Raw genomic sequence first — 18953 nt, forward strand, 5'->3', positions numbered from 1 at the left:
CAAATCTAGCCTCAGACACTTCCTAGCTGTTCAACCCTGCTCCCATTGCCTAGTCCTTATTGCTCTTTTGTCTTAGAACTAATACAAAGTATTGAGTCTAAGATGGAAAGGGTTTTAAAACAAATACTGTCCTCTCTCATGTATGTCCTTTGGTTTAGTGGAGTGTGGTCTCCTTGCTGTCTACCTCCCCAACAACAATAGCAACAAAATCCTTAAAAAAATCTCTTCAAGTGAAAACAGAACTGATATGTGGAGAGAACTCTGCCCTTCCAAGGGAGGACCTCTGAAAAGAGACTTTTGCCTCACTCTACTCAATCAGCTGCCTACCCCATGTCTGTCTTCCATCTGTCCTCAATCAGTGTGATCACTGTCCTTGAATAGTGTGACAGCTCCTTCCCTCCTCCAGCAGCAGCCCCCTTTCTGCCTCCCTTCTTCCCCTGGAATTTGTGGTTGACCATGGGTAATTGAGACCATGGAAAGAAAAACTGTCAATAAGGAAGGAGTGGGCCTACTGTCATTAAAAATTATATAAGCCTTGATAGAATCCCAATCAGTGTAGCTGCTTTTCTGAGCTCTGAACTTGTGCTAAAGAATCTGCGTGGTGATAATATAACAGCAATTTATCTGTAACTCTGTGGGAATATTTTTCTTGTAACACTTTCCTCTACATAATCTACAGAACATTCCAATTGATATGCTTGCATCTCCATCACACCCTGTCTTTGCACTGACAATCTCCCCGTCTTTGCCCCACCTCTTGAAATCCCTGGTTTTCTTCAAGACAGCCTAAGGGATGGTTGCCTTCTGTATAAAGCCCTTCTGGTTCCCCCTTGCTGATAGTATTTATTTTTGCATGTTTTTTGCCTGTTATAATGTATGCTCATTGAGGGCTAGGAGTGTTCCCCTTTTTTGTCTTTGTATCCCCTAGAGTTTAGTATAATCCCTGTCACAAAGATGACACTTAATAAATGTTTATTGCTTTCTTGATACAATAGAAAATTCTCAGGGCAATGTGGAATATAAAATTCACAGATATGGATCTTTATGAGTCTTTAGTAAATGTGAGCTCTCTATTTCCATGGGAATGGAAATTCATATTTTTTGTTGCCTTGTGTTAAAATGTTGATGTGCTGCCTTGAATTAAAATGCCATTTTTGTTAAGGTTTCTGATATTACAGAACAATAAAATACAGAAACAGATATAATTTTTGTTTTTGAGTGGAACTTTAAAAATTTCTCATTAATTTACATGAAATTATATTTCTATTTTTTGCTACCTTGAAGTGAGAGCCTGATATCATTTTGTAAGATAGCTTGCTACATTGTAGGTTGATTGGTTTTAGCCTCTCAGCAAACTGCTTACTTGTGGGTGTCCTTGCTAGTTTCAAGATCTACTTTACATTTTCCTGGGGAAGATTAGAAGTAGCCATCTGGTTAGCAATATTCTGATACAATCTTGTCTGCATGAGGGTTAAGTGTAAGAAAAGACAACCAGGGTAGAAACTTAGGGCAGATAAGATACAAAGAACAAATGTGTAAATCAAATGTATTAACCTTAAATTCTGAAATAGAAAAATTATCACTAAGAAAAAAGTCTTTTTTTTTTCTCTAAGCAATTCCTCCAGGAATAATGATTGAAGAGATAGGAGTTTTTGGTCCCGAAAGCTGGGTCCATTCACCTTTTTGGACTTCTAGAGCCAGAAGCTGAAGCAAGAGCTGGGAAGCTGCTGCCATAAGGAATGGACAAAAATTTGCCAGCAGCTGGAACTTCTGAAGCCAGGGTGCTGTGGCAGAAGCATGCACAATTTGTTGTTTGAGATGAGATCTACAGTGCTAAAATCTGATATTTTTTCTTTCCCTTCTCCCCCAACCTTTTAAGGGGTACATATATTCACTTGGGACCTGATGCTTGTAGGTTCTTACCCCTTGTATGTTTAAAAGTTTATTTTGTTTCATAAATTTAAGCACATGATAGATAAGGCTATCAACCAATCAAATTGCTAACTGGCCTGTGCTATGGTTTTAATGCAGCATTAAGGGAGGAGTATAAGGGAAGGAGAATAAGAGTATAAGGGAGACATATAAAATTGTTGTATCTGCTGAAGTGAGATTTCTGGCTGAGAATCTGGAGTTAAAGGAGATAGTTACTGATTTATTTTGACAGATTCTAGAGTAGAGAGAATACATTTACAGTATTTTCTCTGGGCATCAAGAGTCAGGAACAATGTGAGATGTTAACTGGCTCAATGAATCAGGCATTCACCACTACCCTAGCCCTTGTTCAAAAGGAAACCACCTACAACAGAGGGGGAAGAGGAGCTATGGAAGTGGTTATAAAGAAAGCCATAGCCTAAGTGAGAGAGTAGTTCATACCACAAAAAGAAACTGCTCTTGCCAAAATTATCAATGATCCTCTTAAGTGCCAAAATTAATAAGCTTTTCTCACACCTCATCCTTGTCTTCTCTTTAGCCTTTGATACTGTCAATCACATTCTTTTTTTTTTTACATTTTTTTCTCTCTAGGTTCTTGTGATAAAATTCTCTTATTATCTGCCTGAATGCTCCTTCTCAGCCTCTTTTGCTTGATTTTCACTCTGGTAATGCTTCCTATCCATGGGAGTCCCTTAAGGTTCTGTCCGGGGCTCTCTTCTCTTCCTCTGTGTTATTTCACTTGGTGATCTCATTTATCTCCATGGATTCAACTATCACCTTTATGCAGATGATTCTCAGATCTACTTATCCAGCTCCAATTTGACTTTTCACCTTCAGAATTACATCTCCAAAATTTAACTTATCTTTCCTCCAACATCATTCTTCCTAAAACTCCCTGTTACTGTCAAAGGCACCCAAAACTTCTTCTTCCTTTCCCCCAGGTATGCAAACTAGTTGTCATCTAGGCCTCCTTATTCTCATGCCCCATTCTCAATTTGTTGCTGGTGACATTGTCTTAAAAAATTCTCCAGATTGACTCGTTTCCCAGATTGTTCACAGAAAATTAAAACAAGACAAAGATTTTGGTTTACTTTTTTCCCCAAGGTCTGAGTTTAAAGAAGACAATAAACCTTTAAGTAACTGTAACCCAACACCCATTCCTATTGGAAACACTAGAAAGTATAGGAATAGAAGGGCATTTCCTAAAAATAATAAACAGTATATACCTAAAACCATCAGCAAACATCATCTGCAATGGGGATAAACTAGAAGCCTTCCCAATAAGTTCAGGAGTGAAACAAGGATGCCCATTATCACCTCTACTATTTAACATTGTTCTAGAAATGCTAGCAATAGCAATTAGAGAAGAAAAAGAAATTGAAGGTATTAAAATTGGCAACGAGGAGACCAAGCTATCACTCTTTGAGGATGATATGATGGTCTACTTAAAGAATCCTAGAGAATCAACCAAAAAGTTAGTCAAAATAATCAACTTTAGCAAAGTTGCAGGTTACAAAATAAATCCACATAAGTCATCAGCATTTCTATATATCTCCAACCCATTTCAGCAGCAAGAATTAGAAAGAGAAATTCCATTTAAAATCTCCCTAGAAAATATAAAATACTTAGGAATCTATCTGCCGAGACAAACACAGGAACTATATGAACACAACTATAAAACACTCTCTCTTTCTCTCTCTCTCTCTCTCTCTCTCTCTATATATATATATATATACATATATGTATATATATATATACATATATATATATATATGTATATATATATATATATAAAACACTCTATAAACTATAAAACAACTAAAAAACCCATAACAAAGTTCATTTGGAAGAACAAAAGATCAAGGATATCCAGGGAAATAATGAAAAAAATGCAAAGGAAGGAGGACTTATTGTCCCAGATCTCAAATTATACTATAAAGCCATGGTCATCAAAACAATTTGGTACTGGCTAAGAGACAGAAAGGAGGATCAGTAGAATAGACTAGGGGTAAATGACCTCAGCAGGACAGTCTATAATAAGCCCAAAGATCCCAGTTTTGGGGACCAAAACCCACTATTTGATAAAAACTGCTGGGAAAATTGGAAGACAGTATGGCAGAGATTAGGTTTCAGATAAACTCAGAATGGGTGAATGACCTGAATATAAAGAAGGAAACTATAAGCAAATTAGGAGAAAACAGAATAGTATACTTGTCAAATCTTTGGGAAAAGAAAGACTTTGAAACCAAGCAAGAACTAGAAAAAAAATCACAAAATGTAAAATCAATAATTTTAATTATATCAAATTAAAAAGATTTTGTACAAAAAAAAGAATGCATCCAAAATTAGAAGGGAAGCAACAAATTGGGAAACAATCATTACAAAAACCTCTGACAAAGATCTAATTACTCAATTTATAGAGCTAAACCAATTGTACAAAAAAATCAAGCCATTCTCCAATTGATAAATGGGCAAGGGACATGAACAGGCAATTTTCAGTTAAAGAAATCAAAATTATTAATAAGCACATGAAAAAGTGCTCTAAATCTCTTATAATCAGAGAAATGCAAATCAAAGCAGCTCTGAGGTATCACCTCACACCTAGCAGATTGGCTAAGATGACAGCAAGGGAAAGTAATCAATGTTGGAGGGGATGTGGCAAAGTTGGGACATTAATGCATTGCTGGTGGAGTTGTGAACTGATCCAACCATTCTGGAGGGCAATTTGGTCTTTTTTTTTTTAACATTATTTTATTTGGTCATTTTCATACATTATTCATTGGAAACAGAGATCATTTTCTTTTCCTCCCTGCCCTCCTCCCACCACCCCTCCCCTAGCCAATAGGCGATTCCATTGGGCATCACATGTGTCCTTGCTCTGAACACATTTCCTTGTTGTTGGTATTTACATTAGGGTGCTCATTTAGCTTCTCTCCTCAATCATATCCCCTCAACCCCTGTAGTCAAACAGTTGCTTTTCCTCGGTGTTTTTACTCCCAGTTTGTCCTCTGCTTGAGTATAGTTTTTTTTCTCATAGATCCCTGCAGATTGTTCAGGGACATTGTATTGCCATTAATGGAGAAGTCCATTACCTTCGATTGAACCACAGTGTTTCAGTCTCTGTGTACAGTGTTCTCCTGGTTCTGCTCCTCTCACTCTGCATCACTTGCTGGAGGTTGTTCCAGTCTCCATGGAACTCCTCCACTTTATTATTCCTTTTAGCACAATAGTATTCCATCACCCACATATACCATAGTTTGTTCAGCCATTCCCCAATTGAAGGGCATCCCCTCATTTTCCAATTTTTGGCCACCACAAAGAGGGCAGCTATGAATATTCTTGTACAAGTCTTTTTCCTAATTATCTCTTTGGGGTACAATGGAGGGTAATTTGGAACTATGTCCAAAGGGTATTAAAAGACTGTCTGCCCTTTGATCCAGCCATAGCACTGCTGGGTTTGTACCCCAAAGAGATAATAAGGAAAAAGACTTGTACAAGAATATTCATAGCTGCGCTCTTTGTGGTGGCCAAAAACTGGAAAACGAGGGGATGCCCATCAATTGGGGAGTGGCTGAACAAACTGTGGTATATGTTGGTGATGGAATATTATTGTGCAAAAAGGAATAATAAAGTGGAGGAATTCCATGGAGACTGGAACAACCTCCAGGAAGTGATGCAGAGTGAGAGGAGCAGAACCAGGGGAACACTGTACACAGAGACAGATACACTGTGGTACAATTGAATGTAATGGACTTCTCCATTAGTGGCGGTGTAATGTCCCTGAACAACTTGGAGGAATCTACGAGAAAAATCACTATCCAGATCCAGAGAAAACAACGTGGGAATAAAAACACCAAAGGAAAACAACTCCTTAAATACATGGATGGAAGGGATCTGGTTGGGGATGTAGACTCTAAATGAACATCCTAGTGCAAACAACATCAAGGAAATGGGTTCTGATCAAGGACACAAGTAATACCCAATGAAATTGCTTGTGGGCTGCAGAAAGGGTGGGTAGAGGGGAGGGAGGGAAATAAAATGATTATTGTAACAAAAAAATAAAAACAAAAAGTGCTCTTAAATAATTAATCAACTTTCAAGTACATCTCAATGACCCAAGCATCTGGGACTATTAGCTAATGCATTTTTCCCAAGCATCTGGGACTTTGGTTATCCCTTCTAATCCAAATTTCAGTAAATTCACCCACACCTCCAGCATGTGCCTCCCCCCCCCCAACACACACAGGGAGGGGCCCACAGGGGAGGGAAGAAGAAGTGCTACCCTTAGGCTGCTTGGAGGAGGGGTGGGAGAAGTGAGGAATAGCCTCATGGAGTGTAGAGATGGGGAAAGGAGTGGCCTGAGTGCTTTGCCACCTATGAGCTGCCCCATTTCCTCCTATCCTATAAGAGGCTAAACCCATATCCACTCATCTTTATTGGCATCAATCTCCTTCTTGCCTTTCCTTCCTACCCCAACTTCACTGCCACCTCTACTAGTACCAGGACTCCCCTTGTTGCCCCTTTCTTTCAATAAGACTTTGATATAACACCTCACTCTGATCTCATTTGTTTCAAGGGTTGAATCCCTGTCAGTTGGACTAACAATAGTCTTCTACCTCCAGTGACAGTAGCCTCCTTATTGTTTCTTGAACAAGATACTTCATCTTCCAACTTTGGACATTTGTATTGGTTTTCTTGCATGTTTTGAAGGTCCTCCCTCCTCATCTCCACTTCCTGGTATAAATGGAGATTTGAACCCCAGACTTCAATCCCCAGAAGTCCTTGGTACTTTCCAGAATTCCCTATAATCTCACCTGAGTCCCCACCTAGGTGAGACCACAATTTGTATTTAAACTGACTGCAATACCTACTTCGACCTCTTCCTCCTATACTTGGACATGGCAAGATGTAGTAAAATGTGAATGGGCTAATCAGCCCTAGGCAAGTGGTTTTATTATTTTGTATCCTTGATTTCTAACAATCTTAATAAACCTCATAAAATATAATATTTCTATTACTAGAAACTAACTGTTACACTGGCTTCCTTCAAGCCCCAGTTGAAATATTTCCTTTTATAAGAAGCTTTTCCTTCCATAACTAGTTTCCTCTTCTGTTGATTATTTCCAGTTTATCATGCATATGCCTTATTTGTACTGTCAACCTGGAAAAACACAGAACCACTAAAATATTAAAAAGAACAAGTCTTTCATTAGGATGAGGGAGATAGAGTTCTTATGACCACCACTCTGAATCAAGTTCTGGGACTCTGGGTATAATGTCTCCAGGAAAATGCATCATGAATGGGAATGTCCTTCATGAGAATTTTCCCATTAAAACTAAGCAATTTAGGGGTGTTATTTATACTGTATGAAATATAGCCAGAGAAACAACTGACTAGTTACATAGGGGCTTGGGAAAGAAATTGTAGCTTGAGACTTGAGTATCTGGGAGAGGCTCAAATACAATAAGAGAAACCAAGAAACCAAAAAGGGTCCTGAAGTATCTCTATCACTCCTGTTTAGGGTGCTTGATAGCTTATTGTTCAGTCTGGGACCAGGGTCAGTTTGGGGGTTCCTTGAAGGCAAGTTCCTGTGGTACAAAGGTAAATTTTGGGTTTTATAAAATTTGTCAGTACATAGTTGTTTTCATGTTGTCTTCCTCATTGGATTGAGAGCAGGAATTGTCTTTTCCTCCTTTTTTCCTGTTATTGCTTAGCATGATGCCCGGCACATAGTAGGCACTTAATGCTTACTATCTGATGCAGGTCTGACCCTATCAGATCAACTCTATAGTCCTTTCCCCCCCTCAGGACTAAATATAAAACCCTATTTGTTTTTTAAAGCTCTGTATAACCCAGTTCCTTGATATCTTTTCGGTTTTCTTACATCTTATCACTCTCCATGTATTCTAAGATCTATTGACACTAGCTAGCCTTCTTGCTATTCCTCATATAGGATACTTCTTCCAACTCAGGACATTTTCACTGGTTGTTTCCCATTCCTGGAATTCTTCCTCTTCACACCTCTGCCTTAAATATTCCTTCACACCTTAGCTATTTCCACCTTTTCAAGAAGCCTTTCCCATGCCTTATTAGTAGTGCTAATTCAGCTCTGAGATTATCTTCAGTTTACCCAGTACATATCTCCTTTATATAGAGTTGTTTGTATTGTCTTTCCTATCAGTGTGAGTTCCCTGACAGTAGGAACTAAGTTTTGTTTTTGAGGTAGGTCTTTCTTTGAATATCTAGTGCTCAGCACTGTGTTCAATATATATAGTAGGTTCTTAGTTGCCTGACTCTTGACAAGTATTTTTTAAAGGCCTATTAAGGGCTAGGACAGTGATGGGGAACTTTTCAGAGATGTGTAAAATGGAGATCTGAGCGCCAGGCTCTGCCCCCTCATTCCATCCCCCAGACTGAGTGCTGTGCCCTTCCCCTAGAGATCATGGGCCATGTTTCCCCCATCCCCCGGCACCCCCTTATGCCATAGGGAGGGAGGAAGTGCTCTCATTGGGCTGCTGGGTGAAGTGAGGAACATCTTCATATAGTACAAAGATGGGGAGAGGAGTGGCCCGAGTGCTTTGCTACCCTCCAGCTCTGCCACCTGTGAATTGCCCACCTTATCCACTATGTGTGCCCACTGGCTGCTGGGCAGAGGGGTGGGAGATGTGAAAAAATGTCAGCAGGCATGGTGGAGAGGGGGTGGGAAGCAGCTCTGCCCACGTTCCTCTGCCTTTCTAGTAACAAACTCTGGGTGGGGAGAGGAGGGCGAGCCATCTTTGGCACTAGTGCCATAGGTTTGCCATCACTAGGCTAGGCATTACATGCTACTGGGGGAACAATTTGTATGACTATAGACACCCCTGCCCCTCAAATTGCAAGCAAAGTAAATACATGATAATTTGTGTCTGTGAGGTCACGATTTACTAGCAACTGGCTGGGAGAGAACAAAGAAAGGTCTCCTCTAAACTGATGATTGACCTCAAAATCTTTGAAAGGTCCCCCAGTTAATCTTCCTTCTACAGATTGCACCACAACCTGTCTATCCTCAGGATCTCTGGAATGAAGAATTACAAAGCTCAGTCAAAGGCTGGGGTGTCAGGGAATGGCCTACTTACAATAGATATTAAAAAGATGGTCCCTGCCCAGGTGTTGGTCTTTTTGGGAAGGGATCTCTGATACAAAAGAGGAAACTTCTGAGACTAAACATTTGATTAAGTCTGCCAGCCCCACCTATAAGCTAGAATTATCCATTACTTTAAGGCAGGGGTCCCCAAACTTTTTACACAGGGGGCTAGTCAGTAAACTGTCCCTCAGACCGTTGGAGGTCCGGACTATTAAAACAACAACAACAACTATGAACAAATCCCTATGCACACAGCACATATCTTATTTTAAAGTAAAAAAAAAAAACAAAATGGGAATACAGAATTTAAAATAAAGAACAAGTAAATTTAAATCAACAAACTGCTAACATAATGGCTCCTATAACAGGGGCCAATATGTTGTGCATCTAGGGGAGTATTACCATGTTTCCCCGAAAATAAGACACTGTCTTATATTAATTTGACCCCCCCCCCCAAAGGGGGTGTCTTATAAAACATCCAGTGGCAGTGGTGGGATTCCCATAGTAGAGGCCCACTGCTGATGTCACAGGCCAGATCACCACTATCTGTTGCCTATATATAGTGCTGGAGGCAGTGCTGGGCCTGTGACACTGTATACCACTGTCTGGGATAGTAGTGCTGGCTGTAATGGGCCTGTCACACCTTGCACAGGCCCATCACCACCACTATAAGTAGGGCAGCAGTATACCCAGCGCAGAATCCCCTCCCCCAGATCACCTCTCACCAAGCTGCTGGCTTCCATTGTGCAGCCACATAATCCTTTGCATGGTGCCTCGTTCTCATTCAGTTACTCTCAGAACAAGGCACCACGCAAAGGATTATGTCACCGGAAGTAGTACTGTACATGAGCATTGCCATATACAGTACTCCAGGAGCACAGAAACAGGTGCCCCTTCTGGAAGTGGGGTGGGGACCTGATCAATGGCTTCAGGGGGCCACATGTGGCTGGAGGGCTGTAGTTTGGGGACCTCTGCTTTAAGGTCTATTATTCAGGCTGAAATGGCTAAGTCTGAGACGTCCCTCCAGCCGAATTCTCATGGGACAGGGGAAAACTTTGGGTCTCCATACTTCAAGTTGACTGTCTTTTGCAAGTGCTTACCCTGGTGCCTGGCACCATTGTGGATGCTTAATAAATGCTTATTTTAAAGAAAAAAAAGGGGGGCGAGTGGGGAGGATAAACAGCATTACATGCTTTTTGTTAATATATCTCTCCTCAGAGAAAGTGTTTGGCTGCCTGGTCAGAGAAGTAGGGAATTTAAAAGCGGGTCATATCAAGGAAGATGGGTGGCAGTTTTCATGGCAAGAGAAAAGTAAATAAAACAGCACCCTATCCACTAGTCAGCCATCCACAAAATATGCAGCTGGTGTATAGGTGGGGGTGGGGGAGGGAGGGAAGGAGGCACGTACTTTTGGTAGCTGCAAAGGCTCCCCACCCCGAGGTCAAAGGCCACAAAGCCACATTGGTGACGCTTGGGCCCAAGGGCAGGAGCTAGGCAGTGTCCAAGGAGATGGGTGTCGGGAAGCCTCTCCAAGTCCCGCTGGAAGGGATAACTGTCTCAAAAATCAATTTGCGAGGAGACCAAAAGCAGTGCTGGGCCCGAAAAATTCCTTTCCTGGGAGCTAGGGTAGCCGACACTGTCCTAGACTCCCCTCCTTTGCCTTCCCCTCCAGTCCCTTCCCCAGTCCCGGAACTGTCCTCCGTTTCTTCCGTGCAGTCAGAGAAGGCGCGAGGAGCTCGCAGTGAGTCCAAGACAATCTGCAGGGGCTGCTGTTCCTCCTACACATGCGCAGACTGTAGTACGATTTGGCTGGCAAGAAGGGAACCGAAGCGCGAACTACCGCGGCTTTCCGGGTCTTCCCTTTTTCCCGGGTGTTCTCTTCCGGGTCGCAGCCTGCTTCCGAGTGTGTCTCACAAGGCCTGTCTCCGTCACCGTAGTTTTCCGTTCCACCAGTCCGCGGCCTCTTCTCGGACCTCCACCCCCTCCTTTTGTGTGTCTCCTTCTTTCTCCTTTCCCACTTCTTTCTTCTCGAACCTCGTTACATCTCGGAACAAGAAGGATTGGCGCTCTCCACTGACCCCCCGGCAGAGCAAGCAAACCTCAGGGGCTGGCACCGCGGCTCTATTGCCCCGGGTGGACCTGGGACCCCGCCCGCCGCCTCGTCCTCCGCCGCAACAGTCACCTAAGTCTCATCTTATTCCACCTCCGCTGCCGCCTCCCCTGCCGCCGTCGTCTCGGCCTCGGCCTTCGAGGGTCCCGGGGCCATTGGTGACGGTGACAGTTCACTTCCCTGAGGACTACTGTGAGTGTCCGGGAAGGGCGGGCCCGGGCCCGGCCGCGCTGTATCCCGGGCCGGTCTCGTGGGATCCTACGGCTTCAGGGACTTTCCGTCCTCCTGTCTGGCTTGTCGGGCACCGTTGGCCAGAGCTTCTTCGCCATCTCTTTCTCCTCCTTCTCCTTCTGTGGGGTTAGAAAGCAAGTGCGAGCGTAGAGACATTGAAGATTGAGGCAATCAATGCTCGGTGTGGAGAGTTGCACATTAAAATTGAGGGAAAGGTGGAGGGCTAGCTTGCACTTTTTATTTTGTGTTTCTGTGCAAGATTTAGCCCAACTGTTATTATCTCTCGCGCTAGGCTGACGCCTGGTAACTAATTAAGGATGCGGCCCTCCCACTTATCTAACTAAGCTAGAGAAATGGGATTCTTGTCCTAGCCCTGTTGGTCAGCTCTTCTCTTTTGGTCCCTTTACTAGAAGGCTGGAGCTTGTGTTTAATTGTTTTACTCCCTTAATTTACTCTCCCTCCCACCCAACCCCATTCGCTTCCATCCCTTTCTTTGTTTTTGAGTGTTATGGGTTAGAGTATTGAGTATAAAATGACTCAGTACTTTTGAGGCATATTGAGTATGAAGTGTGACTAAAGGGTTCTTTTACTCAGCAGAATGAAGGAAATCGAAACTTTAAAATCCCAGTGTAATACCCTTGCTCTTAATATTGTGAAACCACATTTTCCAAGTATTAGACTTAAAACAGGAAAACAAATTCTTGTTATGGATTTAGTTAAAAAATTTCATCTGTCATTTTGCTTTCCCCTCAACGCGCTTTTCCTAAATACTCTAAAAGAAAAAATGGAGTTGGAATTTGTGGATTGTTTTTAAGTTCTTTTGTTATTATTAGCTAGAGATGCTTTTTCTGAAGTTACTTACTAGTGGAGTTAGTGGATATTATTGCCCTATTGTCCTGGACATGATGCTTCATTTGTTTCCCAAAGCTTGTCTGGAGGATCAGAGAGCTTCTCTCTGGTTTGGAAAAACTGATGATACCTTAGGGGTTTTTCCAAAGTTTTCCAGTGTTTTCTGATGGGCTGCACTAATGATAATGCCTTTGGCAAAATGCAACTGTGGCAATGGAATTAACCAACTTTCTTGTACTTGGGATTGTCTGTAACTGGGCAATTAATTCTTTTAGTATAACTTCAGTAACATAATATCTCTTGAACCCTGTTCAGGTTTGAACTCCTGGACTGGTTTGAGGAGAGGTAAGATGAAGTTTGGGTCAGGTGGTATGGTACAGAAGAAAGACTTTGGAGTCAGAGGGCCTGGATTCCACTTTTCTGGCCTATCTTTCAAATGAGGAAATTATATTACATTTATTTAAATTTACTATGCCAGGTACTGTGCCAAGTTCTTTTACCTCAGGAAACAAGAGGGGAGAATAACATATAAACATGTAAATAAAATCTAGAAAGTAATTTCTTTGGAGAAGAGAGGGTGCAGGTCTAATGAGAAAGGCACTGTGTTAAACAATAAAAGGAATTTCAGAGTGTATGGAAGGATAGAGAAGAATGGGATGGGGTTGAGAATGGACAGGGACAAGGGAGTGGTGATTAAGGAAGGAAGCTTGTGCCTAGGAATCTTACATTCAATCTATTTTAAGTAGAGCCATTGAATAGATTATAGTCATTAACTTCATGGGAAAAATGCTGAAGATGATTTGTTTATATCAATTGCCGAGAAAGAACTGGAGGATGAGAGAATGGGATAGGATTTGGGGATAGAGCTCAATTCCTGATGCTGCCTAGCTAGTCAGGACAAGACTTGGGGGCGGGGAGCTGTGTATTGGAACCAGGATTGTTACAGAGGGATGAGGCATGTTTGAACTTGGTAGTTAGGTCAGCTCAGCTCCAACACTGACTAATGTTGAGGCTCTTCTAGCTGTAAATCTGATGATGTAAGACTTTGCTGTAGGTTTATATGGGACTTTAGAGTATTTTGTGATTGCTGACATGGGTTCAGAAGAAAAAACAAAGCATATCATATATAGTTATATCTAAGATATGTGTATAAATTTAGTGGAGAGAAATTAAAAGGCTTTCTGAATTCAAATCTGATAGCATTTCTAGATAGATGGAGTGCATTTGTGGCAACAGAATTGGCTGTGATGCGTCTTTCACTATCCGGAATCTTTTCTGATTGTTTACCATCAACCAGAAGTATTTTATGGGACATATGTAAGCTCAGTACTGATAATGGATAACAGTGACTTGCAAGGAAGTTGTAAGGGTGTACCTGTAGCCAGAATCTCTTGGAATTTCATCTAGTTTGCACCACCTATCCATTCTTTGCTGATGCAGCAGGGCACACAAATTCTAGGGCTCAAGAGTCAGCAGAGGTGAGTGTGCTGAATCCCGACTTAGAGTAAGAAGCCAGGCTTCTCGGCCTTACTTCTCTTGACTAAGCTAGGTAATTAACTCCTTTTTTGGAGTTAGGATGCTTCCTTTCCGCAATGAAAGTGGCTCAGATAACTGGGATATGATGAGGATGAGACATTGAATTCCTTACAGTAGGATATTACAAAGAACTGTGAACTATGCCTGATAACATAGTTTCATATAATGGAATATTGAAGGAAGAAAGATAAAGTTTATATGCATTATTAAGATATTGAGGGGAGCTTCTCATTTTCACAACCCATACCATACTGAATCCCTCCTTGGTTTCATAGATTCTATAAGATTATAATTTACATTAGAGATAGACATAAAAAATAGATTGAATAAAGGTAAAATATTAATATTTCAATTTTTTATTCTAGATTTTATATGATAAAATTAAGTTTTCTCATAATTTGAGCTAATGATTATATCATACAATTTAAAATCTGTTTATTTAATGTCTTATTTTGGTATGTGATTCATCTAGATCAGTATTTTAATACTAAAATGAACTTCTGGTCTCATAGTGGGTTCACTACAATGGTTCAGATCATAGCTACACCTAATATATGCAATGCCTATTTATATTACTGTTAAATCCTTCACTAAGGATTTTGGCCAGTATGTTAGAGATGTGCCTTTATGCTTTTTATGTTCTGTGGGCAGCATAGTAATTATTCTGTTTTCCCTTACCTTCTACATCTCTGGCCTACCTCCTTTTTTGATGTAACTTGGTAACTTAGGGTTGAAACCCATTAATCAATAATAACTAAAGCATACAAATTATATTTGGAAGACATTAGACATTTAGTAATTGTCTATATCAGGACTATGTACCATAAGGTTTATGTATTATATAATAATATATTTTTTAAATCTTACTAGTGGACAAGAAGAGAAAATTATAATATTTTCTTTTTGTATTAATCTAGGTAACAAAATACATGTTCACGTAAAGTGAACAAGAGCATGTTCCCAAATTCCTCAAACTTGGGTCGTCCACCCTTCCATCCAAAGTTTCAACAGCCCAGTAACTTCTTCAAACTTCCCCTCAACCTATCCCCAACTCTTTCTCACCAGCAGATTGTTGATGCCCAGTTCAACTGTCAAAATGTAGAGTAAGTATAATGGCTTTTTGATTTTGACCCCAAAGTCTTTTGGGCTATAGCGTTGTTAAAAAGTGTTCCCTTATTTTGCCCTAGTCAGACCATATTTGGAGCTGTATGTTTAGTTCTGGGAAGCAACATTTTTGCCAAAGTCAATGAGTTAATATCAGTAAGTTAAAGAAATCTAGAAGAAAGCAATCTGGGTTAAGATCATATGAGGATCCTTTGAAGGAATTGGGGATATTTAATCTGAAGAAGAAAGAGTTGAGAGAAAGAGAACTTCCAGTATTTGAAGAAGCCATGGGTGAAAGTTAAAAAGAAACAGATTTAGGCTAGATATAAGGGCAAAACTTCCAACAGTCTGCAAGTAGAATGATCTACTTTTGTTGGGAATAAGGCCCTTCTTATTAGAGAGCTTTCATTATTAAAGATTGGAAGACCACTTTTTGGGTATGTTGTAGAGAAGATTCTTGTTTAATTATTATAAGTTGCACTACATGACCTCTGATATCCTGTTTAATTTTGAGGTTCCATTAAATTAAGCAATAGGTTTATTTTTTCCTTTGGAATGTCTATTGTTCCCCTGAATTTTTTTCTTTAAAAGGAATATATGGGGGCAGCTGGCTGGGTATCTCTGTGGATTGAGAGCCAGGCCTAGAGATGAGAGGTCGTAAGTTCAAACTTGGTCTCAGACAATTCCTAGCTGTGGGACCCTGGGCAAGTTATTTCACCCTCATTGCCTAGCCCTTACCACTCTTCTGCCTTAGAATCAATGTATTGATTCTAAGGCAGAAGATAAGGGTTAAAAAAAAAAAAGAATATATTATTCATCATTATCCTGTGAACATTTATTTCTTTTAAATAGTCTACCAAGAACTCTCTTAAGTGGGAACCTTTCACCTATCCCAACACAGTCATTATCTTATGGAAATGGAAGTCCAATACGAACATCAACATCAACTTCTCCAGTATTCCGAGGAAGGAAGTAAGCACTTTTAAAAATAATTCTTCCGAAAGTTAATAAAGACCAATCATGGATAGTGGTATTTCTAATTATTTTCTGAGTCTGTCAGTGAGTTGGGGGCTAAATTTTGCATTGGCAACAGGCATCTGAACAAGTTAATTGGATAAGGATATAGGAGATAAAATGGTATAGATTACATTGGTACCGTGGTGTAGAACACTGGGCTTAGAGTCAGAGGATTAGATGAAAATATTGGCTTAGAATGGTAAATGGGCTGGATAGAGAAAGAGTAGCATTTTATTATACCTAATACTTTGGCTTTGCTTAGAAACTTAGAATTTTTATGTTGAGAGGAAGGGTCATAGACCTTAGATGTTCTTTAGCCTATCTCTTTTCCGCTTTCTACCTCCTCAATTTTTTGCAGCTAAGGAAACTGAGACCCAGAGAAATTGGGTTTTGCCTGAAGTTCCACAATTAGTTGCATAACTAGAACTAGAACCTAACTCTTGGTCCAATGTTTTGCCACTATATCATGCTGCTTTTTAAATTTTTTGATATTACACTTAACTAGTAGTCCTTGAGACATAAGTATAGTTCTAATTTTTTGCTTTATTATAATTTTTGTAGAATTAAATTCCTCCTGTTGTCAAAAGGAAGATATATTGTAGTAATTGTGTTACATACCTGAGAATTTAATATTTCTTCTATTTCTAAAACAAATTCTAGAGACTATCTAGTGCAGTTATGGTGAACCTATGGCATGCATGCCAAAGATGGCACATAGAGTGCTCTGAGGGCATGCAGCAGCCTTCCCCCTCCTTTCAGTTTGTTCCTTGAAATGTAGGAGGACTCAAATAAAGCTGTCGTAATCCCTCTCCTTCCCCAAACCCCCAGTGCCTGATGACATTTTTTTCACATCTCCTGCCCCTTTGCACAGCAGCCCAATGGGAACACTTTCTCCCTCTCCTGTGTGGAGTAAAGGGAGGGGGACATGACATGTAGTCCCTAAAAGGTTTGCCATCATCAATCTAGTATAATCACTTCATTTTGCAAATGAAAACAGGCCCAGAAAGGCTAAGTTTCTAGTTGAAGATCACATTATAAATTAGTGATTTTGGTTCATATAATTTGGGAGACTAGAAAAAGAAAATGATTTTTAAAAGAAATTAATAATATATTGAAATTATAGTTATACGAATCTTTAAAGTAATCTTGTCAATTTTATCTTTTTTCTAAATTAGATATTTCTTGTTCATCTGATTATTCCTCATATAAATTGTTTGATCATTTGAAAGTAAGGCATGAAATTTATGTAACCAGTTGATAAAAAAATATAACAATTATTGATGAAAAGTTAGCTATAATTTAATTTAAGCAGAAAATGTTAAATATTGAATGGCTTTTATGGCAAAGGTTTTTTCCAAGCTTCTCAGTTTTATCATATTTTTCTCTTGAGAATGAATTATTACACAGATACCCACACAGTTATATGTACATATGTGAACATGTAAATATATGTCTATATAAACTCCAATGTATTATGAAAATATTCTTTTATTGGACAGTATATCAGATTTTTTTAATAAAGGTCATGGCTGGTACTTTAACAAGATTATTATTATTTAACTCCTATAGATTTGTTATGTTCCTATGTGGATAATTATGCTTTTCTCCATTTCTTATGTAATTTTTCTATGTTCATTATTAATACTCATTATCTTTAACTGGAATAGTGTTGTTCTCTATTGCAAATGAAAGTGTACGCTTCTTACCTCTTTTTCATTTGGGATTTGACTCCATATATAATATAATAACTATACTGAAAGTATTAACAGTTGGACTTTAGGCTTTATTTTGTTTTATTTTTTCTCTTACATTTTTTATTTTAATCTTATTTTAAAAAATTTTCCATGATTCATGTTTTTTTTTCTCCCCTTATCCCTTCCCTTTCCTGAAGTTGACAAGCAGTTCCACTGGGTTGTACATATATAATCACTTGAACCCATTTCCAAATTATTCATTTTTGTAAAAGAGTAATCCTTTAAAACCAAAACACCAAATCACATACCCATATAAACAAGTGATAAATCATGTTTTCTTCTGCATTTCTACTCCCACAATTCTTTCTCTAGATGTGGATAGCATTCTTTCTCATAAGTCCCACAGAATTGTCCTGGATCATTGCATTGATATTAGTACGGCTTTATTCTTTAGTCTTTAAGCAGTTTATTATTAGATATCAGCATGGTGGATCTTAATGAGAAAAATTTTTTTGCAGGAGATTAAGCAATGAACAAAATGTTCCCCTTGACGTTAAAAGGCAGCGGTTTCATTCACCTTATCACGAATCAACAGTAGCTAACCAAACAGTGCCTTTACCAGATGAAAGAAGATACTCAGCACCAGGATCAGTTACTCCACCATTGTTGCATGTGAATTATGCACCAGATTTAGTCAGATCTGTTCCACCCTTTCGAGAGGCACCATTTTTGGAACCTAGAGAAATTACACTTCCAGTGGCCAAAGATAAGGTAATATGGATGAGCATTTCAGTTTTGTCTTTTAGCAATTTTTTCTTTGAACCTTTCCTTGAATAAAACATTACATTTAGTAAGTGTTTAATAAATATCCATTGAATTGTTAATAATGTATTAGAAGAAATCTTCATGGTATCAGAAAAGTCAATTACTGTTCTATGACAAGTAAATGTATTTTTTGCCATTTCTTAAAGTCTTTATGTACCTTATAGAAACAGGTTTTATAATTTTTGTTAGCTATTCTACTCTGAATGTCTTTATATCTTATAATTTTCTTGAGGTTCATAAATAGATTAGAACTCAGAGTAGGTCATTCCCTATTCTGTTTTTAATTCATTGAGCTTGAATCTTAGGTTTTAGACCTAAGAGAATTTTAAAGTGGCTTGAATTGATTTTTGTAATATAAAGTTAGGGGCAGCTAGGAGGCTCAGTTGAATGAGAGCCAAGTCTGGAGATAAGTGATCCTGGGTTCATATGTGGCCTTCAATTAGCTGTGTGACCCTGGGCAAGTCACTTGACTCCAGTTGCCTAGCCCAGCATTGGCAAACCTTTTAGAGATCATGTGCCCAAACTGCATCT

The 18953-nt window shown here is 39.5% G+C and overlaps 1 protein-coding gene across 9 annotated transcripts in view; it reads left to right on the forward strand.

Annotated features, from left to right (window-relative positions):
- The window catches only part of TENT2 (terminal nucleotidyltransferase 2), a 119968-nt gene that overhangs the window by 16555 nt on the left and 84460 nt on the right, over positions 1 to 18953 (forward strand). For 6 of the 9 annotated variants that reach the window (XR_001628494.2, XM_016431331.2, XM_016431330.2 and 3 more), the window contains 3 exons: positions 14700 to 14885; positions 15739 to 15858; positions 18116 to 18368. Coding sequence is in view for 8 of the 9 variants with exons in the window: in XM_016431331.2 (XP_016286817.1) it covers positions 14737 to 14885; positions 15739 to 15858; positions 18116 to 18368 (522 nt within the window). In the remaining variant the exon portion in view is untranslated. Of the gene's footprint in view, positions 1 to 10944; positions 13725 to 14699; positions 14886 to 15738; positions 15859 to 18115; positions 18369 to 18953 lie in introns of those variants that run through there. The other 3 variants (XM_016431328.2, XM_056824814.1, XM_056824815.1) reach the window with 2 other exon arrangements.

Source organism: Monodelphis domestica, chromosome 3 (assembly GCF_027887165.1).
Source record: "Monodelphis domestica isolate mMonDom1 chromosome 3, mMonDom1.pri, whole genome shotgun sequence".
NCBI classification, from domain to species: domain Eukaryota; kingdom Metazoa; phylum Chordata; class Mammalia; order Didelphimorphia; family Didelphidae; genus Monodelphis; species Monodelphis domestica.